We start from the raw sequence: 24,746 nt of genomic DNA, 5'->3' as shown, positions 1-24,746 counted from the left end.
CATTCTAATTCGTCTTAACTCGTTCTCATTCATGCGTGCACAACATTAATACGCAACTCACACGACTCGATTTATTAACGCAACTTCTTTTTACCTTTATTTGATCAGATTTAATCAGATAGACCTGTCACTTATGACAAACATCTCAAAAATATTATTTTATTTTGTGAGATTATATTAAGAATTATATTATTATTATTATTATTATTATTATTATTATTATTAAATCAGTTGAAATAACTTGATAAACTGTTTTGGAAAACTGTTTTTGGTAACTCATAAATCGCCACAATGGGACTTCTTCTAGAAATTTGATCTCCATGGTTATGACATTAACTAAATAGTTGCCAAAATAAATTGTCATTCGAACGCATTGGCAAGCAGTCGCATTCGCATCGCATCCGACATAATATCAACGCTATGATCCCGAAAGTTCAGGAGAACACCCCGAACCCATCCAGCGATGAGGACGGCGGGAACGTCTCCTTGGACGGTAACGTATCGCACGAGGACGTCGTCTCCATTCAAGGCGACGTCGGCGACTCCATGCCCAATTCCGGACGCAGTGACATAAGTCGCAGCGACGTCAATTCCGACGAGGGCCGCGACCTCACCCCGGACTCAGGCCTCCGCGTTGTCGACTACATCGCCGACGTGCTGGAGCGCCGTCCGGACTCTGCCCCCGACGGACGCGTCGGCGTCCACTTCAACACGAACGCCGGTCGCAGCGGCCCCGACTTCGATGGCGACGGCGAGGGCTACGTCGACAACGAAACCGGTGAGAACGATTCCAGCAACGGTCGTCGCGGAGGCTATCACGGCGGCGAGGCGGCGGACCCGCTCCCAGGTTCGGCCCCCGGCCCCGTCGACCAGCGCAACTTGGACGACGAGATAGAACAGTTGAACGCTTCCATGGCGGCGATCAGCTTCGACGCTGATTCTTTGGAAGAAAACGGGGCGGAGGATGACGAGTCGGAGAAAACCGGCCAATCTTGCGATAGCATCCTCGAACTGGAGGACACCCTCGACTCACCGGACACCATGTTGCGTCGTGCCGCCAAGGGTGCCGGTCTCGTGGTTGATAACCCTGATTTCGACGAAGAGGAGACCTCAGAGCCCAATTCCTCTGTTGATCAAGTCCACGCCGACTTCTATAATAATTTCGAAGATATTTACGATGATGATGACGCCTTCGTTTAAATGGCAACTTAAATATTCTCTATAAAATTCTCTTTGTTCAAATGCTCCTCCGTTTTATTTTCGGTTTATTTTTAAAAATGATTTATACTCAATCTCTTTTTTCACACCTTGTTGCGTTGTGTCGTCAAGAGTGCCCGTCTCGTGGTTGATAACCCTGATTTCGACGAAGAGGAGGTCTCAGTCCACGGCGAGTTCTATAATAATTTCGAAGATATTTACGATGAGGATGATGCCTTCGTTTAAATGGCAATTTAAATATTCTCAATAAAATTCTCTTTGTTCAAATGTCTCTCTGTTTTATGATACAAATTCAATCTCTTTTTTCACATCATGTTGCGTCGTGTCGTCAAGAGTGCCCGTCTCGTGGTTGATAACCCTGATTTCGACGAAGAGGAGGTCTCGGAGCCCAATTCCACTGTCGATAAAGTCCACGGCGAGTTCTATAATAATTTCGAAGATATTTAGGATGAGAATGATGCCTTCGTTTAAATGGCAACTTAAATATTCTCAATAAAATTCTCTTTGTTCAAATGCCCCTCTGTTTTATGATACAAATTCAATCTCTTTTTTCACATCATGTTGCGTCGTGTCGTCAAGAGTGCCCGTCTCGTGGTTGATAACCCTGATTTCGACGAAGAGGAGGCCCCAGAGCCCAATTCCACTGTCGATCAAGTCCACGCCGACTTCTATAATAATTTCGAAGATTTTTTACGATGAGGATGATGCCTTCGTTTAAATGGCAACTTAAATATTCTCAATAAAATTCTCTTTGTTCAAACGCCCCTCCGTTTTATTGTCGGTTTATATTTAAAAATGATACAAACTCAAATATCTTTTTTCCATTCCAGTACTGGAAAGCTTCAAGTGAAGTATTAAAATGTCGTCTCACTCTGAAAAAGGTGAAAAAAATAAACCGCCACCGGTCTATCAGAACCCAAGTCCATATGATTGGATTCACACATTAATAGAAACGAGGGATATTAGTGAGGAAGTTCTACACGTAATAATTTCTCGTGCTAATCGTATCAACAGTGAATCTCAGGAAGAAGATCCTCCTGAGGACCCAACACCTGACAAGAACTGATACGAATCATTAATATATTATACCAATAATCATTTTGGTACAATTAGATTTAGATTACGTTTGATCAAATCAAGTTTTTGGTTTTGGTATAATTAGATTTAGATTACGTTTCATCAAATTAAGTTCCTAGTTAAAAAAATGATTCAAAGTACAAAATAGCTTTAAATATTTATAGTTTAAAATTGTAAAATTATAGTAATATGAATTTCAAAATCAAAAGTTACATGTATAAAAATTTTAAGTTTTCTTTACACAATAGTTGTAGAAAATATTTTTATAATTGGATTGTTATTAATAAAAAAATTACATAAACATTCTGCTTATTTCATGTTTGATCAATTATTATATACACTGATTTTACTCCTAGATTTTGGTTAAAAAAAGGTATTTTCTTTCTTAAAATTTTGATTAAACCTCGACTGTGTTCAGGATTTTTTCAGAACTCACCCAATTAAAAAATTACTTCTAGATTTTGTTTAAAAAAGGTTATTTAAATATTTAGTGATGTATTTTCTTTCTTAAAATATTGATTAAACCTCGACTGTGTTCAGGATTTTTCAGGAATTACCCAATTAACAAAATTACTTCTAGATTTTGATTAAAAGAGATTATTTAAATATTTATTGATATATTTTCATTCTTAAAATGTTGTTTAAACCTTGACTGTGTTCAGGATTTTTCAGGAATTACCCAATTAACAAAATTACTTCTAGATTTTGATTAAAAGAGATTATTTAAATATTTATTGATATATTTTCATTCTTAAAATGTTGTTTAAACCTTGACTGTGTTCAGGATTTGTCAGAAATTACTCAATTAACAAAATTACCCCTGGATTTTCGTTAAAAAAGGTTAGTTAAATATTTAGTGATATATTTTCTTTTTTAAAATATTGATTTAACCTCGACTGTGTTCAAAATTTTTTAAGAAATTACCCAACTAACAAAATTACTCATAGATTTTGGTGAAAAAATGTGATTTAAATATTTAGTGATATATTTTCTTTCTTAAAATGTTGATTAAAGCTTGACTGTGTTTAGGATTTTTTCAGAAATTATTTGGTGAGAAAAAATTAATTACGAAAAAATACTGATGGCCAGACCTTTTTTTAAAATGTTTAATGATTTAAAATGTTATAAATGACAATGGTAATCATTTAATTAAGGCTTCTGATTTTTACATTTTTGTGGTTTCCTGCTGTGAAATTAATTATTTGATTAACAAATATTGTATCATTAATTACACTTGTTTATACACACGACATTTGAATGCTTTGTAAACTTTTATAACAAAATATGTGCTGATATTTATACAATAATTTTTCTTTCTTAAAATGTTGATTAAACCTTGACTGTGTTCAGAATTTTTTCAGAAATTACCCAACTAACAAAATTACTCCTAGATTTTGGTTAAAAAAGGTTATTTAAATATTTATTGATGTATTTTCTTTCTTAAAATGTTGATTAAATCTTGACTACGTTCGGGATTTTTTCGGAAATTACCCAACTAACAAAATTATTCCTAGATTTTGGTTAAAAAAGTTATTTAAATATTTAGTGATGTATTTTCTTTCTTAAAATGTTGATTAAACCTTGACTGTCTTCACGACTTACCCAATTAACAAAATTACAACAACAATGTTATAAAACATAAAATTTAATTTATTTAATTAACAATTTTAAGTTTTACGCTACACAATAATTGTAGAAAATATTTTTATTGCACTTGAATGTTATTAATAAAAAAATTACAAAAATATTCTGCTTGTTTCATGTTTAATCAAATATTATTTACACTGATTTATAATTTTGTAAAAGAATAATTAAAAGCTTTTATTATTTTATATTTAAATATAATTGATAATATATATATTAAAGAAAAATACGCACTAAAAGTTGTAAAAATGGTTTATTTACTAATAATTTTAAGTTTAAAATATAATAAAATCTTAATGTTGTAGTCCACTTCGGTAGTAAAGCGCTTCTTCCTGAAATATATTTACAACAAAATCCAAAACTATATATTGTAGAGCAACATCTGTTTGGTATGCAAAAAAGTCATTTAGTCTTTCTTTATACGATCAATTTCCACAACAATTTCCTCGATGAAAAATTCCTTGTACAATTTACACAGTACAACTTTGCTGGTGGTATAAGTATTACCCAAGCTCATGATCAAAAATATTATACCCAAGACCGGTACATGCCAAGTGCAGGTGTTCTTGCGATCCTTGTAGATCATGTACAAATTATAAGTGATGTACAACTGAAACACGTAGCCGAGAAAGAGGAACGGCAACAGGAAAGTGAGTCCTTGCCACATCCAACTCTGGAAGCCCTCAACGGTGACCGTCAAGTAATTACATTTACCTAAAATCCGGAGTCTGTAAAGTGCTCCTCTTTGGGCCTGGTAGGTCATGTATTGAGTCAGACTCATATACGAACCAAAAAGCATCAAATGATCTCGAAAGAGGCTCCAGGTTTTGGACCGGGGCCACATGAGCAAGACGCAACAAGCAGAGATGGCAAAAAAGTGATGTAGCTGCCACCACAATTTAATCTTTGATCCGTTTACCTTCAGGATACTTTCGCGAATGGTTAAGGAAAGGAAGTACCACAACAAAACAATGATGAAGAGAGTTTCCAACGGTCTGCAGATGACGAAGTAGTTACCTAACGAAACGACAAACCCAACAATGTTTGCGATGAGTTTGAACTGTTCGTACTCCTGTTTGAATCTGAATTGCCTTTCTTTGTTTAGACAGAAGACGCTCACATTGCCAAGCATCGCTCTTAAGTAGCAGCAATTCTTCCTGGGCAACGTTAGCTCGATGTCGATCAGTTGTTGTCGCCTTTTTTCTATATTGGCACGTAAGTCTTTGAGTTCGTCCGTTTCCTCTATTATTTTCAACACTTCATCCAGGTATTTGGACATGGCGGTCAGCCGGAATCTGTGGTGTGACATACGTTCCCTGTACTGCTTCTCTGCTTCGGCCACATCCTCAAGACGTTGTATGTGTTTCTTGGCATCGTTCAGGAGATTTCTGTAATCGACGTTCAGTTCTGCCCACTCGTCGTTAAGGGACTCCACCATACTTTGTGGAGTTCGTTGCATGGTTTTGTTATATTAGACGCCCACCATTTGGAACTTTAAAGAAGTGACAGCAAAAGGACTGGTCGGTTCAATATGATGAACCCCTTCGAGTCTCGTCAAATATACGTAGTGTACTGTAAAAATATTCTGTATTAGTTTGAGTGCATGTGTAAGAATGAATGAAATACTTACAAAATATGAAGTGGATTGGAGTCAAAAAAACTCCGACTACAAATTATTGACTGCCCAAACTGTCAACCATATTTGACGTTATTTCTAAACAATAATATGATAGAAAAAGTTCAATGTCTACCATAATTGTACAATGAAATTTTAAATTTTAGATAACTGATAATAAATATTAAAGAAAAATATTCATTAAAAATTGTAAAAATGGCTTATTTACTAATAATTTCAAGTTAAATAAAAGTATAATCAAATTGTAGTATTGTAGTCCACTATCCACTTCTGTGTCTACTGGTAAAATATATTTATAATAAATACAAAACTATATATTATAGAGTAACTGTTTGGTATATATAAAAATCAGCAATACTCCTTTAATCTCTCTTTGGACGATCAATTTCTATAACTATTTCTTCAATGAGAAGCTCCTTGTACAATCTATACAGTAGAACTTTGCTGGTGGTAAAAGTATTACCCAAAGTCACGATCAGAAATATAATACTCAAGACCGGCACATGCCACGTGCAGATTTGTTTACGACTCTTGAAGATCTTGTACAAATCATAAGTGATGTATAGCTGAAACAAGTAGCCGAGAAACAGGAACGGCAACAGGAAAGTCAGTCCTTGCCACATCCAAGCCCGGAAACCGTTCACGGTGACCGCCAGGTGATTGCATTTACCTAAAATCCGGCGCCTGTAAAGTCCTCCCCTTTGGGCCTGGTAGGTCATGTACTGAGTCAGGCTCATATAGATGCCGAAGAGCATGAAATGATTTCTAAATAGGTTCCAAGTCTTGGACTGGGGCCACATGAGCAGGACGCCACAAGCAGCGATGGCGAAAAAGTGGTGGAGTCGCCACCACAACTTAATCTTTGATCCGTTCAGCTTTAGGATGCTTTCGCGAATGGTTAACGAACAGTAATACCACAATAAGAGGATGATGAAGGCAGATTCCAACGGTCTGCAGACGACGAAGTAGTTTCCTATCGACATCACAAAACCCACGATGTTTGCGATGAGTTTGAATTGTTCGTATTCCTGTTTGAATCTGAATTGTCTTTCCTTGCTTAAGCAGAAGACGCTCACGTTTCCAATCATGGTTCTTAGGTAAAGGCAATTACTCTTCGGCAACGTCAGCTCGATGTCGACCAGTTGTTGTCGCCTTTTTTCTATGTTTGCACGTATGGTCCTGAGTTCGTCGGTTTCATCCACTATTTTCAACACTTCATCCAAGTATTTGGACATGGCGGTCAGGCGGAATCTGTGGTGGGACATACGTTCCATGTATTGCTTCTCTTCTTCAGCCACATCCTCGAGATGTTGCATGTGAGTTTTGGCATCGCTCAGGAGATCTCTGTAATCGACGATCAGTTCTGCCCACTCTTCGTTCAGGGACTCCACCATATTTTGTGGAGTTCGCTGCATCTTCAGGTGGTAATATTAGGGGCCCATTTATAACTGGAAGGTAGTGACAGCAAAAGGACTGCCTGCAATATGATGAACCCCTTCAAGTCTCGTCTAATATACCTACGTAGTGTACTGCAAGGATATTGTATATAAGTTGTGTACACCTGTAAGAATGACACCATTACTTACAAAATATAAAGTGGAATGGAGAGTCAAAAAAAAAAACTCCGACTAAAAATTATTGACTGACGAAATTGTCAACCATTTTTGACATTAGTTGTGAACAATGAAACAAAAATTGACGTATTGTAAAATAAACTTTTTAAAATTGGATTAAATAATAACAATAAATTGTTTTGATTACAGCGTTTAAAATAGTTCTTCATTCAGGTAATTGTGTAAATTAATAAAAAGAAATCAAGTCTCGCGGACCGTACTAACAACAAATATGTTGTGAAGATGCCGAGTTAAAAATCTATTTATTTGTTTGCCCTTGACGAAACCGCTTGAAATTCTGTTCATTGAGAATAAGAGAAATACAAAACTTGTATTACTTGTTTATTACTTGTTCCTTTTTTTAAATTTAGTGAATCTATAGGTGGCTTAAGTTCTTAACTGTTTATTTTATATGAAAATTATGAATTTTTATATAATAATAGTTGCTCTAAATCAAACATAAGTTGGCGTATCAAATGTGGGAATAACGTTGATAATTAAAGGTTATAATAATAATAATGTATAATTTGTTTGCTACGGAAAAACCGTCACAGTAGTGATTCATTGATGTTCTTGCAATTAAAATTAATTAATAAACGTATCTGGAAGTGTGTGAAATTTGTCAAATAAAAGAAAAGGTTTATTGTTTATACATAATTTATTGCTAATATTAAAAATGTCTATATAATAGTTATATTTCTCGAATCCTGTTCGTATATAACTTGCAACTGCTTCCTCCATATACTGTTAACGTGCTGGCATGAGTATGCTTTTCACTTTCAAGCATGTTCCTCTCCAAGCAGTATTGTACTTCCTTAATGAGATATTTAAAGCCCACAATTCTGGTGACAATTCGTTCCCTATTGGGTAAATCAAATTTCTTCTCTTCTCCGTCCAGTAAATACAACCTAGTAGGGTACCAAAAATGGAGTATGTTTATTATCCTCTTAGATTCAACGATGATTGCCTCACAGTGATTCATTGATGTGTGAGTGTCCTTGCAATTAAAATTAAAGGTTAATTAATTAATAAACCTATCTGGAAGTGTGAAATTTGTCGAATAAAAAAAAAGGTTTATTGTTTACCCATAATTTATTGTTAAAATTAAAAATGTCAATATAATAGTGATATTTCACAAATTCTGTTCGTATATAACTTGCAGCTGCTTCCTCTATATATCCATCCAGTGTAACACTTTCAAGTATGCTCCTCTCCAAGCAGTATTGTACTTCCTTAATGAGATATTTAAGCCCACAATTCTGATGATAATTCATCCCCTATTGGGTAAATCAAGGGAGTGCCAAAAATGGGGTATCCTTATTATACTCTTAGATCCAACGATGATTGCCTCACAGTGAGTCATTGATAGTGTCCTTGCAATTAAAATTAAAGGTTAATTAATTAATAAACGTATCTGGAAGTGTGAAATTTGTCGAATAAAAGAAAAGGTTTATTGTTTACCCATAATAGTCATATTTCACAAATCCTGTTCGTATATAACTTGCAGCTGCTTCCTCCATATATCCATCCAATGTATCACTGTTAATGTGTTGGCATGAGTGTGCTTTTCAGTTTCAAGCATGTTCCTCTCCAAGCAGTATTGTACTTCCTTAATGAGGTATTTAAAACCCACAATTCTGGCGACAATTCGTTTCCTATTGGGTAAATCAAATTTCTTCTCTTCTCCGTCCAGTAAATACAATCATTAGGGTACCAAAAATGTAGTATCCTTATTATACTCTTAGATCTAACGATGATTGCCTCACAGTGATCCATTGATAGTGTCCTTGCAATTAAAATTAAAGGTTAATTAATTAATAAACATATCTGGAAGTGTGTAAAATTTGTCGAATAAAAGAAAAGGTATATTGTTTACCCATAATTTATTGCTAAAATTAATATTGTCAATATAATAGTTATATTTCACGAATCCTGTTCGTATATAACTTGCAGCTGCTTCCTCCATATGTCCATCCAATGTATCACTGTTAATGTGCTGGCATGAGAGTGCTTTTCACTTTCAAGCATGTTCCTCTCCAAGCAGTATTGTACTTCCTTAATGAGGTATTTAAAGCCCACAATTCTGGTGACAATTCGTTCCCTATTGGGCAAATCAAATTTTTTCTCTTCTCCGTCCGGCAAATACAACCTAGTGGGATACCAAAAATGCGGTATCCTAATTATACCCTTGGACCCAACGATGATCGCTTCATTGGGCATACTGCATCGAGTGTGGGTGGAAATGATGGCATTTTTACCTTCAGCATAACTCAAAATACAACTGGCAGACTCATCCACGTCCTGATCACCGATAAAACCGGTGGTAAGAACCTTAACCGGCACGAGATTCTGGAAGATCTGTTCCTGGAAACAGAGAGCGTGAATCCCGAAATCCATCACCGACCCCTTGTACATGCTCTTCAAATTCAAGTTCCGTTGATTGTAGTCGCTGTGACCGAATGTTACTTGCGAAAAGTTAACCTCCCCAATCACACCTTCGGCCAGCAGGTTCGTCAGGTACTCCCAGCCCGGAAAGCATTTCGTCCACATCGCCTCCATCAAAAACACCCCCTTCACCTTGGCCAGCACCATCAGTTCCTTCGCGCTCTTCTCGTTGAAGCACAACGGTTTCTCGCACACCACGTGTTTGCCGCCGTTGACGATGTTCCTCACCACGTCCACGTGCATTCCGTTGTGCACCGCCACGTAGACGATGTCCACGTTTTCGTCCGTGGCTAGGTCTATGTAGGTGTTGTAGGTCTGGGGTATGTCGAAGGTGCTGGCGAACGCCTCGAGGGATTGTACATTTTTGGCCGCCACCGCCGTCAGTTGGTGCTGCGTTTCGGGATACGATTTCAATGCGTTAGCAAAATCCTGACTTGCTCTGCAACAACTGGCTATTCCCCACCGGATAGGCATTGTTTTAACAAAAAAAAATTGCGTGACACCTTTATGACATGTATTCCCATAACCTATTTTTCAAATTAAACTCAATGACGTATTAAATTAATGATTTTATTTTACAATTATGTACAATCATAAATAATAATTTAGTCAGTTACACACGTTAAGGCATTTGTACATGATATACTTGATTATCATGTACAAATGCCTTATATTATGTAAAGTCCTCCTCTTTGAGCCTGGTTGCTTATGTATTGGGTCATGCTCATGTACATGCCTAGAACCATGAAATGATCTCGAAAGAGACACTAGGTATTGGACTGGGGCCACATGAGCAGTGATGGCGAAGAAGTGATGGAGCTGCCATCACAATTTAATCTTTGATCCATTCACCTTAAGGATGCTTTCGCGAATGGTTAAACAAAGGAAATGCCACAATAAATGAATGATGAAGAGAGTTTCAAATTAACGTATTAAATTAATAATTTTATTTAACAATTATGTACAATCATAAATAATAATTTAGTCAGACACACGTTCTCCATATACAGGTATAAGACCATTGTCAGTCATATAAACCAGTCATCACGTTGTTTATACCAAAGACAAGTCAATCTCAAGGATCTAAGTTGTCCAAAATCCACTCCATATAACTGTCCACCCTGGTGTAAATAGCTGGCTGACCAACGGTGCCACAGTCCCTAGGCCCGTACGAAACGATGCCGTGTTGAATGAAGGCGAGCCTCCCACCCATGCTTCCGAGATACTGCATGGGGCCGCCGCTGTCGCCGCCGCAGGAATCCTTGCCGTCCACTCCGCCTGCGCACACCTGCTTTTCGGAAATGGGGGCGAAGTGGCTGTACACTTTGCGGCACTCCGATGTAGGAACTATCGGTATTTGTACTTTCAACAGTTTGCTGCTCTTTGTTCCTGAAATGTGGCATTGATTATTAAGTTCTAGAACGAAGGGTGGTGGTTGCCTACCATCCTCGGTCACACCCCACCCGGTCACAACTGGTTGTGTTCCGACCAAATCTGCGTTTGCAGCTTCGTCGCTTGGCAAACATATTGGTTGAACGTTGGCTAAAATTTAAATTGTTGTTACATCTTGTAATTAGCATAAATATTTAAAAACTATGTAAATTTATTTAAGTTCTTAGAATAATAATTCCGTTCATATTGTTACACGGTAGTAATAGATTTATATTTAAATTTTAGTTATAAAAAACTAGTATGTAAATTATCAAAGTTTCCCAAAATATTAAATAATCAAATTAGTAGTTTGGAGAAAATATACTTACGGTCGCCAAAATTAGCAGGTGTTAACAATTTGATGATACCAATATCGTTAACGAACGTTTTGGGATCGTACCCAGGATGTACAACAAACGATTCAATATAAAAATCTTGGGGAGCTGGTGCACAGTAACCGTCCTCGCAGTCGATTACCTTGTCCACGTCGTACTCCCCCAAGCGGACGCCAATCCTGCAACATAAATTTTTGACAATTCAGCCAACAATTTCCTAAACGTTACGTACGCCGACTTCAATTTACAATGGGCCGCACTCAAGACGTATCTTTCGGTGATAACAGTCCCGCCACACTTGAAGTCCAAACGTTGATCTAAAATATCCAACAAAATTAATAAAACATCAATCACCAAACGTGGGACGGACGCTACCTGTGTTGTATATGATTAAGGCCATCCAGGGGAATTCCCCAATGGAAGCCTTGTTGCCACGGATGATCCTCGAACTGCCCGACATCGGTCCACACGTTTTGTGCGGTAGCAAATCGAAATTCCTGTGGCTCATTAAGCCGTTGGATTTCCAGGAGTGTTCCGTCAATGTTTCACCATTCTTTGCCTGCATGGTGCAACACACCTTCGGTACTTTTCTACCGATCAAACCGCATTGGTGGCTTCGGATCATTTTGATGATGCTCAGTGGACGGGGCTTCGGACTCTTTTTTAACAGGTCGGCGAAGAACGGGCACTGGTAGATGTCAATGCAGGTGTCTCCCCTTGGTGGCTCACATTTCGAATCTGCGTGTTATGGGACGAAGTCCAACAATTAGTTACAAGCCATGTTTTAATCAATTAATGACAAAATATTTACATGTCTAATGAAATTAATCATAGAATAACAGTCATGAGTTTCTTCAAAGAATTAAAATAATGACCAGCATCGACTGGTCAGTTTGAAATGGAATATAAATGACGTTATTAATTTTTAATAAGAATTGCAGATTTTTTCTAAAAATGATGTTTAATTGTTTCTTGATAAATGTAAATTAACTTTTACTGGGAAATTAAACAACTGATAATTAAACAATTAAACACTTCTACTTACTAATTAGTATTTCTTTCCTTCCACAATCTCCGTTAGTAACACAATACAACAAAAACATTGAAAATAAAAACTTGTTAGCACCCACAATTTTATAAGCCATTGTGATCACTTTGAAGCAACTTTTTGTACTAAAAGTGGTAAAGGTTGTATCATTTCACCCTCAAAAATTGGGAATTCTAAATCAGTAATACAATCTTATCGATTTGACAGGTAATAATATATAATAGGTAGTCTGTAGGTATGACATACGTTAAAACAGGAAAAACACATGCTAATTAAATGATCGTGCGTATTTATTTTAATTGTGTGTAAACACCAAACGATAGAAACAACGATGTTAAAACAGAAACATTTATTTAGCTTTTTCAATGAATTAATTAACATTATCTTATCTCAACTTCCAGTTGTTCGTTCTTGTCTCGCTTCTTCCTTCTGAACATGAACAAGTCGAATCCAGCATCAAAAAAGTCTGAACTAAACTCCCGATTTAGTGCCTCCTCCATCCGCCTCCTCTTTTCCTCCGACATATTCTTCGTGCTTGTGGCGCTGGTGGTGGGTTTTTGAGTAGTCGTCGTTTTTATCACGAACCTCCTGGCATCGTTGTCGGGGGCGTTTTTAAATATCTTCAGGTTCTTCGGAAGAGAGCCACAACAAACTTTGGGAATCCCGTTCGTGAATCCGCACTGCTGAGCGTGTAGGAATTCCACAACGGACGGTCTTAAGGGTTTTTCCAACTTACCCAGCAAGCCCATGATGGGCTTGCAGTCCCTCAGGCCCACGCACGGTGCTGATCTTCTGCAGTTCCGACCTGCACATGCAACGAGGGTTTGTCTAATGTTGAGGTTTTGAATTATAATGAATTGGTTGAAATGACATACTTACTTGTTCATGTTATTTAGGCACAACTCACACGGTCAGAAACAGAAACGAAGTAAATATGCATCTTTCACCAATCTCGAACGGTTCAAAAATTTTTTTTCTGGCACGAAACTCACCTATAATTTGTCCTGCAGTCAATCTGAGGTGCAAAAGGATTGTAATCACACTGAACATTTTATTTGTTAGTTTCATGGTAACTAATTATTATTTAAAAATTTGTTGTTATTGATGTTGTGGATTGTGGTAAAAGTAAGCACAGAATAAGTTTTTTCTTGTGTTGTGCGTTGCTTTTTATTACAGGTCACAGGTATATACGAAAATGTACCTGAAATTATTATATTAATTTTCAATTATTATTCTTTAGTGTTTCTATTTGAACTAATATATAAAATATAATATATATATAATAAATTTTATAATAGCAGTTAAAATGTCAATCACAATTTTATTAGATTCTGGATAATAATGATTTCCTTTTATTCCCTCAAACAATTTTTTTGTCTTGTGGATTTTAAATTTAATGGTTAAAAAATATTTTAACAAATGTTTAATCAATCGTTTCTTCATAATAAGAAGGATTCAAATATATATTTTATAAACTGAAAATTTCTAAGAACAAGATTTAGATGAACATCAAAGTACATTCCTCGGAAAAACCGTATTAAAATTTAATCTTATATAACATATAAAAAATGTTTAATCAATCGTTTCTTCAAAATAAGAAGGATTCAAATATATATTTTATGAACTGAAAATTTCTAAGAACAAGATTTAGAAGAACATCAAAGTACATTCTTCGGAAAAACCGTATTAAAATTTAATCTTATATAAGTATAAATAAGTACACCGGTTGCCTATAGTCATAATATAACTTCAAATTTGTGTAATCTGGGTTGCATATAATGATGCGTTTCATTATTGTTAAATTCTAACTTCAATGAAATATAATTTTATTAATTAAAATATTTATTTGTAACATAATATATAATGAAGATTGAATAAAACTCGTAAAATATTAATTAAATATTACCTAATTCGTTAAATTTTTTGTCTGGTACATTTTAAATTTAATGAATAAAAAATATTTAACAAATAGTTAATCGACGGCATCTCGAAATAAATCGTTTTTGAGAAGGATTCAAATACATATTTTATAAACTGTAAATTTCTAAGAAAAAGATTTAGAAGAACATCAAAGTACATTCTTCGGAAACACCGTATTAAAATTTAATCTAATATAAGTATTATAAGTACATTGGTTGCCTATAGTCATAATCTCACTTCAAATTTGTGTAACCTGGGTTGCATATAATGATACGTTTCATTATTATTTAATTCTAACTTCAGTGAAATATATTTTTATGAATTAAAATATTTATTTGTAACATAATGAATAATAATTAATAAAACTCGTAAAATATTAATTAAATGTATTAACTAATTCGTTAAATGGTGGAAATAAGAATTATCTTATGATTATTTATTATAATAAAATATTTATAAAATTCATATGTATACAACTTTAAATATTTGCATTTAATATTTGTTATTATATCTCACATATTTGATTAGTTTAATTTTGAGGATAGGAAAAACGGATTATTTTATAAATGTTTATTGTAATATTTATAAATCTCATACATATGTATATATTAAACCACACCAAATGTATATATATTTAATATTTGTTATATTCCAAGCAAATGAATATTTGATCAAGCCATTATGTTAAAATCGTATTTGAATATTGTTGATTTAAAATCGAAAATGAACACGTAGAAGTGAAATATGTCAACTGTGAATCGAACACGAGAAACTGATAGAGTCGAAATGATAAAACAAGATCAACATCGAAGAGCAAAATCTATACACAGCGCCGCAACGTGTAAACAACTTAGGTTAGGCAAATAAAGCTTTTCTACATATTCAAACAATCAGTGCATATCAAAAGCACCGACTCACGACCAAAATACTTTGGCTGTTTTTAAACTTCACACTCGCGTGTTCGAAGGGCTTCGGTATACAAATCCTCGCGGCGGTTTCTTTTAACTTAACATTTTCTCGGAATCTCATTTAGTGCACTTTTGTGGTTTATTTAAAGATGTTAAGGGAATATCTGGCTCAACTAATGATCCTAAAATTTGTTACTCCCACCCACTTCTTCTTACCGACTGCCCGAATGCAATTATGAAATTAATTCTAATTCTGTCTGCTTTTAGAATAAGAAAAAAATGATTTATTCGTGCGATTCCAACAATTCAACAATATAGTTACGCGAAAATAGACTTATTTATTTAAACGTCGATATTTTTAGAAAATGGATTTTCCAAAAAACCAGCATGAAAACAATTCGACACTTTTAGGAGGCTCATTTTGTGATGAATTGTATGCAATAATTCAATCCTGTACTTGTTTGATCTTGTATTGGAGCTGCTACACACATGTGATAAAACTATATATTTATGAATGGGAAAATATACAGACAGGAGAATCACAGTGAGCCCCAACGTTTATTGGCACAAAGACAATTTCGCTGTAAACGTTCTCATTAACTGAAATTGTGTTAACACACTTTGGAAACATTGTTTTTAGTATAAGTATTTTAGAAATCTGAAACATTTCAAATGTAAACCAGATGTTATTTATATTTGTTTATTTATTATTGTTGTTAAAATAAAATATTTTAATAGTTTTTGACTCTTTTGTTTTTTACTCAACTTTCACTCAGTTATTAAACCGTTGACAATTTAAAATTTCGTTTTTATTAATTTTTTTATAGTATTACCTAAAATTTTCCAGCATGTAAAATATTTAAAATAAATCTTTTATGCATTGTACGTTACTAAAAAAAATGTGATGAAAAAAGAGGTTATTAATTGGTGTTATATTATAACATGAGATGACTTTCATATAAGTATGAAATCAATTTGATACACTATTCCCTGAAGAGTGAATCAATTAATTTTCACTCAGGCTTTTTATATTATATAAGAGTTATTAAACTATCATTAGTTTTAATAAACAATTAACAACTGCCTTTGCAGTGAATATCAGTATAATTTTATTACAATTATTAAACACTATATATAATATAATGCATTAAAGAAAAAAAATTACAATAGCGAGTTTTTTTGTTTTTGTTGTATATATGTAAGTTGGTATTTAAACAACTTTTTACTGTATGTGAGAATCAAAAAAATAGCTTATGAAACTTTATTTAATTAATTGTACTATTAATGTTAGAAAAAATAAAACTATTATTTGCCTTTTAAAATTAAATTAGTTTTTAATTGGACAGGTATAATTAAATTCAATTATATTAAGTAATGCTAGAATAATATCGTAACGACAAAAATGAATTAAACTTCAAATATTACTTTTAATTTGGCATTAATTAATTTCATAAAGTTGTAAAGGAAAGTTTCAATAAGTTCTGACAATAGACGAGTTTTAGAAATTTCTTCTTCATTTAAAAAAATATTTTGGTATTAATAGTAATATTTTAATGTTAACATTATTATATTTTTATAATTTAAATGTTAACAGTTAATTATTATTTATGACTATGGAATTACTTTGGCTTTAATAATAAAAACTATTAATATATGTTTAATTGAAAACTCTCCTATTCTTATGCCAAAGTTATTCAACTTTCATGTTTTAGAAGTTTGTTCTTCTCTTTAGAAAGTTACTCTAGTATTAAGAGCAAAATTTTAATGCCAATTTTGTTAAATTTTCATGTTTTAAATGTTAATAGTTAATTATTCGTCATCATTATGTAATTATTTTGATATTAATAGTAAAACATATTAATATATGTTCAAATGAATTTGAACTTTATTCAATTTTCAAGGTTTAGAAGTTTGTTCTTCATTTTTAAAAAATTATTCTGGTATTAATAGTAATATTTTAGTGTCAACATTATTATATTTTCGTATTTTAAATGTTAACAGTTAATTGGTATTTTAGAAGTTTGTTCTTGATCTTTAAAAAGTTATTTTGGCATTAAGAGCATAATTTTAATGCCAATTTTGTTAAATTTTCATATTTTAAATGTTAATAGTTCAATACTAAACACTATTAATATATGGTTAACTAAAAACTCTTTTCTTTTTTGTCAACATTATTCAATTTTTATGTTGAATTATAAATTATTCTGAGATTAAGAATAAAATTTTAATGACTTTATTAATTTTTATGTTTTATATAATTATAGTTAATTATTATCGTTATGATATTATTTTAGCATTAATTAATATATTAGTATATGATTAATTAAAAGTCCTTCTCTATACGAATGACAACTTTATTCAAGTTTCATGACTTAAAAGTTAATTGTTCATTTTTTAAAAAAAATTAATTAAAAACTATTAATATTTGTTTAATTCAAAGCTTTTCTCTTCTCGCATCAACTTTATTCAATTTTCATGTTTTAATTATTCTTCATCTTTAATATATTATTTTGACAATAATTAAAATAATTTTTAAGAACAACTTTGTGAAATTGATTAATACCAAATTAAAAGTAATATTTGAAACTTAATGCCAGAATAATTTTTTAAAGAATAGCAGAATAGTTGAATAAAATTGTGTTGAGAGAAAAGCTTTGAATAATTAATAACTTTTAACTATTAATGTCAAAATAATTGAAAAATAAAAATTTAACAAAGTTGGCATTAAAATTTTATTGTCCATACCAGAATAACTTTTTAAAGATGAAGAACACACTTTTAAAATATGAAAATTGAATAAACATATTATATGTTAATAGTATTTACTATTAATGTTAAAATAATTTCATAACTATTAAGGATAATAATTAACCATTGACTTTACACACATGAAAAGTTGGCCTTAAAACATTTGTACGAATGTCAGAATAATGAATAATTAACCTTTAAAACATGATTAAATAAAGTTGTCATTATAAGAGGAGAGTTTTCAATTTTATCAAATATTCATAGTTTTTAATAGTAAAGCCAAAATAATTTCATAACGATGGAGAATGATAGTATCAGAATAATTTGATAACTGTGAAGAACAATTTACTTTTAAAGACAATAAAGGTTGGCATTAAAAGAGCTTGTATTGATGAAGAACAAAACAAACTTCATAAAACTCAATAATATTTACTAAAAATATCTAAAAAATTGATAATTAATTAGAATTTTGTAAGAAAACAATTTTTTTGTTGAAATTAAAAATTCAATTTAAAAAAAAAGGGAAATATATAAATAACACACGTCTAAAATATGAAAATTGAATAAAGATATTATATGTTAATAGTTTTTACTATTAATACTAAAATAATTTCATAACTATGGAGAATAATTAACCATTAACATGAACAGTTGGCCTTAAAACATTTGTAGTAATGCCAGAATATTGAATAATTAATCTTTAAAACATGATTAAATAAAGTTGGCATTATAAGAGGAGAGTTCTCAATTAAACAAATATTCATAGTTTTTAATAATAAAGCCAAAATAATTTCATAACGATGAAGAATTATAGTATCAGAATAATTTGACAACTGTGTAGAACAATTGACTTTTAAAGAGAATAAGGGTTGGCATTAAAAGAGCTTGTATGGATGAACAACAAAACAAACTACATAAAACTCAGTATATTTAATAAAAATATCTAAAAAACAGATAATTAAAATTTTGTAAGAAAAACTATTTTTTGTTGAAGTTAAAAATGTTGACATAAAGTGATTCAATTTCAATTCTTAAAAAAAGGGAAAACATATAAACATCACACTTTTAAAATATGAAAAATGAATAAAAATATTATATGTTAATGGTTTTTACTATTAGTGTTAAAATAATTTTATAACTATGGAGAATAATTAACCATTGACATGAACAGTTGGCCTTAAAACATATGTACTAATACCAGAATATTGAATAATTAACCTTTAAAACATGATTAAATAAAGTTGGCATTATAAGAGGAGAGTCTTCAATTTAATAATAATGCCAAAATAATTTCATAACCATATACGGTATCAGAATAATTTGATAACTGTGTTGTGAGTAAGGGTTGGCATTAAAAGTGTTTGTATCGATGAAGAACAAAACAAATTTCATAAAACTCAATAATTTTTACTAAAAATATCTAAAAATAGATAATTAATTAGAATTTTGTATAATTTTTTGTTGAAGTTAAAAATGTTGTCTTAAAATGATTCAATTTCAGTTCTTAAAAAAGGGAAATATATAAATAACACATGTCTAAAATATGAAAATTGAATAAAAATATTATATGTTAATGTTTTTTACTAGTAATGTTAAAATAATTTCATAACTATGGAGAATAATTAACCATTGACGTGAACAACTGGTCTTAAAACATTTGTACTAACGTCAAAATAATATAATTAACCTTTAAAACATGATTAAATAAAGTTGGCATTATAAAAGGAGAGTCTTCAATTTAAGAATATTACCAAAATAATTTCATAACAATGGTATCAGAATAATTTGATAGATTTGTTGTGAAGAATAATTTACTTTTAAAGAGAATAAGGGTTGGCATTAAAAGAGTTTGTATCGGTGAAGAACAAAACAAACTTTATAAAACTTAATAATATTTACTAAAAATATCTAAAAAAACAGATAATTAATTGTTGAAGTTAAAAATGCAGGAATCCGCAGCAGGAAAAAACCAAAGCAAAACACGTCCACCGCAAAAATACGTTAAACAATGTCCACCACCACATTAATACCATTAACGAGGGAATCGGGGAGAAAAATCCGCAAAGGAAAAGCAGGAGAATAAAAAAAAAACTGCATTCCTGCAGGCAGGCAAACATTTCCACGTGTTTTCTTGAGAGGCGTGTCGGTTGGCGTCCAATCCAGGGCAGCGACGATCAGATTCCGCCCCCACTGTGTGTGAGCCTCGCGCTCGAGATTCATTTCAGTGTACCTACATCCAGTTTGAGTGCAAGTCGGTGCAAGTGCGTCTCTCTCTGTGAATCCCGCGCTATGACGCGTCGCGGCGCGGAATTTCTCGCTTCCGTCGCTTTTTGGACGCTACTGCTTCAGTACACGGATGCCGACTGGTGGTGAGTTGCAAACTTCTTTCGGTCCCCGTCCATGTCTTTGCCTTCGACCGGCGGTGGTGGCGGTCGTCAGCAGGATTGAAATTTGAAAACTGTCTTTAGCCAATCCAATTTCCAGTCCCATTAGAGCCTCGTTCTTGCGTAAAAACGTTTTTTCCGGCCCGAGTAAAAGCAACGACGCTCCACGTTTTCTCCTCCGTATATTTATTTCTGTTTTATCTGTGCAGGAATTTTTAATTTGAGCGTAGGTAATTGAGCACTTGATTCAAACGATAAGGCTCAATAAAATTACGTTGCCATAACTAACTGACATTAACTACCAATAATAAATTACTAGGTTGGTTGTGGAAGGCTTCAATTAAATTTATTATATTAAACCATTTCCCATTTCATGCTTATCTTATAAGTTATGTTGAAAAATAGAAAGCTCAGATATTTATTATTAGCAAGAACATGACTCTTTGTTTCCTCCTCGAGGGAAAGTAAATGTAATTCCAACAATTCGACTTAACTAGGATGGGATACATCAAAAATTACATTTTTGACTGACAAATTTTTATGGGCAAGGTTCGGTGAAAGTAAGAAAACACTATAAGAAGATAGAGATCTAAATCTAAAAAATTTTCATCAAAACAAACCTGTATTATATGTGAGAACAGGAAACACAAATTAAAACCAACTAATTTAACAACAAATGCGTATATAATTAATTATATAGAAAGGAGAATATTTATGACTTTAAAATCTGTAACAAATTGTATGAAATCGTGGTAAAAAATTAATGAGTAATTAGTCACATTAACTTAAAATCACATAATTATTTTAATGATGCCAAGAAAGAAAATCAATTTATTAATTAAAATAACCGTACGAAATAATTAAACATTTATGTGTTTGCTTTATAAAAAAATATCATTTAAAAGGACACTTCAAGTTTTAATAATAATAACAAATCAAAACATGGCTACTGGTTGGATGTACAATTGATAAGGACAAATATCAATAAGTATTTCGATTTTAATTGATTTTATGTGTTTTTAATTATCGTATTGCCGCGATCCTCTTTGATATTGTTAGTTTTAATGACATAATGTGGTTAACACACTTAACACAAATCAATTAATCCTATTATTTCTAACAATACTGGAGATTTGTGTACCACTGAATAATAATGCGATAAATGATTCGTAAATCAGCGAAAATTGACACCTCTGATAACTAATTGGATAAGCTTATATTTCATTGATAAATAAATATTCGCAGTGTGGAACAATTAACTCATTCAATTTTTAATGTGCAATACTAAACAACAATTTTAATTAAGATTTTCTTACAATGAACAACATTTTTATCTGAATAAATTAAATATCAATGAAAATTTCATTTTTAAAGCTGCACTTTTAATGGAAAAATTAATGGATTTCTTTACTGTTAATAATGTTGTTGTTGGAATTACTTATTTATTTATTATTATTGTTAACTAGGAAATGCATTCAAGTTATTTTATATTTTATTTAAAATAATTATTTCTCCAATTATTCATTATGTAGGCAAATCTACTTATCTTAAATCATCTTTAAAAATATGTATTAATTAAATAATTTATACACAACGTGTGGATATTTTGTTGGGTACCTTTTGTTGGTTATAACAGCCTGTAGACGACGGAGAATGGATTCAACGACCATAGGCAACGGTCGTTCTAAATTAAATTGGACAGTTCTTCAATGAATAACCACAATTCACTTCACAAGTTAATGATTTTTGGTGTTTTAATCGAAACTTCATGTCGTTCCATAATTTTTCTATTGGACTTAGATCCGGACTTTGCGCTGGCCAATCGAGTACCTCAACAATATTATCGTTTGATCAATTTTGAACCTTGGACGCATGCTTCGGATCATTATCATGCATAAAAATGCATCTAAGTGGTAAATTATCGTTGGTAAATTGTTCTATTACAACTCTCATGACTTTTTTATATAATATTTTACCAATAATTTTTTGTGGTGGCCCTATACCATGTCAAGAAAAGGTATTCCAAACCATAACGTTTTCTCCACCGTCTTTCAAAGTTTTTGCAGTCGTATCTATCTGGATTCATCACTCCAAATTACCATTTGTTAAAATTCTTGAGGATAATTCATATATTTTTGTGCACACATTAATCTTGTTGGAATATTCTTCGTTAATATCAATTAATTATTGAAATACACCATTGGAAGTTATTACCTTTAGCTAAAATTTTGTGTGAATTTGGAGAATGTTTAACTATTTTAATACCAATGGTTTCTTTACTAAATTATATCTTTGGAAGTTTCGTTAATTCAGTTAACGTCTGATTGTTCTACTAGATACACTGATATTGTTTGACTCAATTAATTTAATTTTTATTTGTTTAGAAGACAAGAAAATAAGTCGTTTACTGCTTCTTCCAATTTGTCTGTCTTTTCTGGAGTATCTACTTTTAAATTATGAGCTACTTCTCTAATCACCACTGTACATTTTTTGGTAACATTTGAGGAGGTGATTTTTGAGGAAATACTAGTCTAAAAATAATACTGATTTAATATCAGGTAAAAATACATAAAATTCTATTGTATTATTTTTACTTAAAATTTTGTGTGAATTTGGAGAATATTTAAATATTTTAATACTAATGATTTCTTCACTGAATTACATCCTTGGAAGTTTTGTTCTACTAGACTCACTGATATTGCATGACTCAATTAATTCAATTTTTATTTGCCTAGAAGACAAGAAATTAAGTCCATTAGTGATTCTTCCAATTTGTCTGTCTGGATTTGTTTTTTTTTATTATAACGTTTTCTTATTGTATGTTCATGTGAGTCTGTAGTTAATAATATTATAAAGCACTTTTCAGGAGTATCTTAAATTTTCATCATGTTCAGCAATTTTTAGACCTTGATGTTCCATGTTAATTATTATTTCCCTCTTCTCTGAGGTGTAAATAATCATTCTTCCTACTAAAAGTACTATTTAGAATATTGTTAAATATTTCTTTAGTCAACTAGATTAGTCGTTTGAGGTGTGTGACAAAAAAAAAATAATAAAAAAGTATAGAATATTGAAATATATTTTTTTATACTGATTGGACAAAATTTGAACTAAATCCTTCTATGAAATCTTTAATTTTTAATTTTGTACTATTTCTTTGATGACCATTGTACATTTTGGCAACCTGTTTTTTTTTTTTGAAAATGGCAGTCTAAAAATTAGTGAAGCAGCAAAAATAATACTTCAGAAATTAGAACTAATTTACCAGATTAAAATACATAAAAATTTATTGCAGTAATATATTAATAACTTAAATTCTGTGTGAATTTGGTGAATGTATTTTTTCCAGAAAATTTTCCAAAAAATATGATAACAACACATTTTATAATATTATAAAATCAACATAAAATCAGTCCTAAATTTTGTTATTAAATAAATAAAAGAATATAATTTATAATATCTCTGTTGTTTTCAAGATGTGACAAAAAATCAAAAACGTATAAAATATTGAAAAATATTTGTTTATCGAAGATAATTTGAAGAAATCGGACTAATAATTGTATTTTGACATTCTGTCGTTTAAGATATGTAACAAAAAAAAAAAATACAATAAAAAAGTATAAAATATTGAAAATAATGTATTTTAAGATAATTTGATGATTAATTAAAAATTGTTTATTGTTAATATTAAACTACAAAACTAAGTTTAAAAATTAACGTAATTCTTAGTATTAGATAAAAAACCTTAAAATGTAAAATTCTTGATAAAAATTAGTCTTTATTTATAATAATAATATTAATAATTTTCTATAAAATTGAAGATAATTGATGATTAATTAAAAATTGTTTGTTATTCTTTCCTAATTTGTTAATATTAAACTATAAACTTAAGTTTAAAAATTAACATAATTATTAGTACTAAATACAAGACCTTAAAATGTAAAATTCTTCATAAAAATTAGTCTTTATTATAATAATAATGTTAATAATTTTCTATAGAAATGAAGATAATTTGATGATTAATTAAAAATTGTTTATTATTTCCTAATTTGTTAATATTAAACTATAAAATTAAGTTTAAATTAAATTCTTGATAAAAATTAGTCTTTAATATAATAATAATATTAATCATTTTCTAAAGAAATGAAGATAATTTGATGATTAATTAAAGATTGTTTATTATTATTTCTTAATTTCTTAATATTAAGTTTAAAAATTAACATAATTATTAGTACTAGATTCTTGATAAAAAATAGCCTTTATTATAATAATAATGTTAATAATTTTCTTTAGAAATCCAAGATTAAAAAAAAAAAAAATACACAAAATCGGTGCGACT

At 31.4% G+C, this 24,746-nt stretch overlaps 7 protein-coding genes across 8 annotated transcripts in view; 2 read left to right on the top strand and 5 right to left on the bottom strand.

Moving 5' to 3' along the window:
• The first annotated feature begins 400 nt into the window (after window positions 1–400).
• On the top strand, window positions 401–1,979 carry LOC126264399 (uncharacterized). The gene is made up of 2 exons (XM_049962228.1): window positions 401–1,374; window positions 1,597–1,979. Exon 1 carries the CDS (start codon window positions 421–423, stop codon window positions 1,198–1,200), a length of 780 nt encoding a protein of 259 aa, XP_049818185.1. The 5' UTR covers window positions 401–420; the 3' UTR covers window positions 1,201–1,374; window positions 1,597–1,979.
• Window positions 1,980–4,173: 2,194 nt separating this feature from the next.
• LOC109608137 (transmembrane protein 120 homolog) lies at window positions 4,174–5,622 on the bottom strand. The gene is made up of 2 exons (XM_020024561.2): window positions 5,570–5,622; window positions 4,174–5,511 (listed from the first exon to the last, which is right to left on the bottom strand). The coding sequence occupies exon 2, from the start codon at window positions 5,396–5,398 to the stop codon at window positions 4,346–4,348; it is 1,053 nt and encodes a 350-aa protein (XP_019880120.2). The 5' UTR covers window positions 5,399–5,511; window positions 5,570–5,622; the 3' UTR covers window positions 4,174–4,345.
• Window positions 5,623–5,814: 192 nt separating this feature from the next.
• LOC109608113 (transmembrane protein 120 homolog) lies at window positions 5,815–7,196 on the bottom strand. Its single transcript, XM_020024547.2, has 2 exons — window positions 7,162–7,196; window positions 5,815–7,104 (listed from the first exon to the last, which is right to left on the bottom strand). The coding sequence occupies exon 2, from the start codon at window positions 6,988–6,990 to the stop codon at window positions 5,938–5,940; it is 1,053 nt and encodes a 350-aa protein (XP_019880106.1). The 5' UTR covers window positions 6,991–7,104; window positions 7,162–7,196; the 3' UTR covers window positions 5,815–5,937.
• A 1,858-nt stretch (window positions 7,197–9,054) lies between these two features.
• Window positions 9,055–10,162, bottom strand: LOC109607176 (trans-1,2-dihydrobenzene-1,2-diol dehydrogenase-like). The gene has a single exon (XM_020023695.2). The coding sequence runs from the start codon at window positions 10,105–10,107 to the stop codon at window positions 9,112–9,114; it is 996 nt and encodes a 331-aa protein (XP_019879254.1). The 5' UTR covers window positions 10,108–10,162; the 3' UTR covers window positions 9,055–9,111.
• Window positions 10,163–10,557: 395 nt separating this feature from the next.
• On the bottom strand, window positions 10,558–13,620 carry LOC109608125 (CLIP domain-containing serine protease HP8). 2 transcript variants are annotated; one of them, XM_020024553.2, is made up of 6 exons: window positions 13,440–13,620; window positions 11,775–12,137; window positions 11,632–11,716; window positions 11,394–11,578; window positions 11,077–11,175; window positions 10,558–11,022 (listed from the first exon to the last, which is right to left on the bottom strand). In XM_020024553.2, the coding sequence occupies exons 1-6, from the start codon at window positions 13,513–13,515 to the stop codon at window positions 10,709–10,711; spliced, it is 1,122 nt and encodes a 373-aa protein (XP_019880112.2). In that variant the 5' UTR covers window positions 13,516–13,620; the 3' UTR covers window positions 10,558–10,708. The 2 variants fall into 2 exon arrangements, with proteins under 2 accessions (XP_019880112.2, XP_049823874.1); XM_049967917.1 differs by lacking the exon at window positions 13,440–13,620 and adding an exon at window positions 12,445–12,634.
• LOC126265676 (uncharacterized) lies at window positions 12,782–13,411 on the bottom strand. The gene is made up of 2 exons (XM_049967921.1): window positions 13,327–13,411; window positions 12,782–13,252 (listed from the first exon to the last, which is right to left on the bottom strand). The coding sequence occupies exon 2, from the start codon at window positions 13,194–13,196 to the stop codon at window positions 12,828–12,830; it is 369 nt and encodes a 122-aa protein (XP_049823878.1). The 5' UTR covers window positions 13,197–13,252; window positions 13,327–13,411; the 3' UTR covers window positions 12,782–12,827.
• A 6,644-nt stretch (window positions 13,621–20,264) lies between the features above and the next one.
• LOC109607369 (protein Wnt-1) overlaps window positions 20,265–24,746 on the top strand; it is a 47,991-nt gene continuing 43,509 nt past the window's right edge. The window contains exon 1 of the mRNA XM_020023863.2: window positions 20,265–20,392. Within this exon, the coding sequence (XP_019879422.1) occupies window positions 20,313–20,392 (80 nt within the window). The 5' untranslated portion in view covers window positions 20,265–20,312. The remainder of the gene's footprint in view (window positions 20,393–24,746) is intronic.

This window comes from Aethina tumida, chromosome 1, assembly GCF_024364675.1.
Source record: "Aethina tumida isolate Nest 87 chromosome 1, icAetTumi1.1, whole genome shotgun sequence".
Lineage (NCBI taxonomy): Eukaryota > Metazoa > Arthropoda > Insecta > Coleoptera > Nitidulidae > Aethina > Aethina tumida.
This window is presented reverse-complemented; position numbering and strand designations above follow the sequence as displayed.

Excerpts from the sequence above, each read along its gene's own strand:
- LOC126264399 (XM_049962228.1), top strand. The coding sequence starts at position 421 with ATGATCCCGAAAGTTCAGGAGAACACCCCGAACCCATCCAGCGATGAG.
- LOC109608137 (XM_020024561.2), bottom strand. The coding sequence starts at position 5,398 with ATGCAACGAACTCCACAAAGTATGGTGGAGTCCCTTAACGACGAGTGG.
- LOC109608113 (XM_020024547.2), bottom strand. The coding sequence starts at position 6,990 with ATGCAGCGAACTCCACAAAATATGGTGGAGTCCCTGAACGAAGAGTGG.
- LOC109607176 (XM_020023695.2), bottom strand. The coding sequence starts at position 10,107 with ATGCCTATCCGGTGGGGAATAGCCAGTTGTTGCAGAGCAAGTCAGGAT.
- LOC109608125 (XM_049967917.1), bottom strand. The coding sequence starts at position 12,544 with ATGGCTTATAAAATTGTGGGTGCTAACAAGTTTTTATTTTCAATGTTT. Across the intron at positions 12,138-12,444 it reads AAGGAAAGAAATACTAATTA|ATTCGAAATGTGAGCCACCA; the intron begins GTAAGTAGAAGT and ends CATAACACGCAG. Across the intron at positions 11,717-11,774 it reads CTTAATCATATACAACACAG|ATCAACGTTTGGACTTCAAG; the intron begins GTAGCGTCCGTC and ends TGGATATTTTAG.
- LOC126265676 (XM_049967921.1), bottom strand. The coding sequence starts at position 13,196 with ATGGGCTTGCTGGGTAAGTTGGAAAAACCCTTAAGACCGTCCGTTGTG.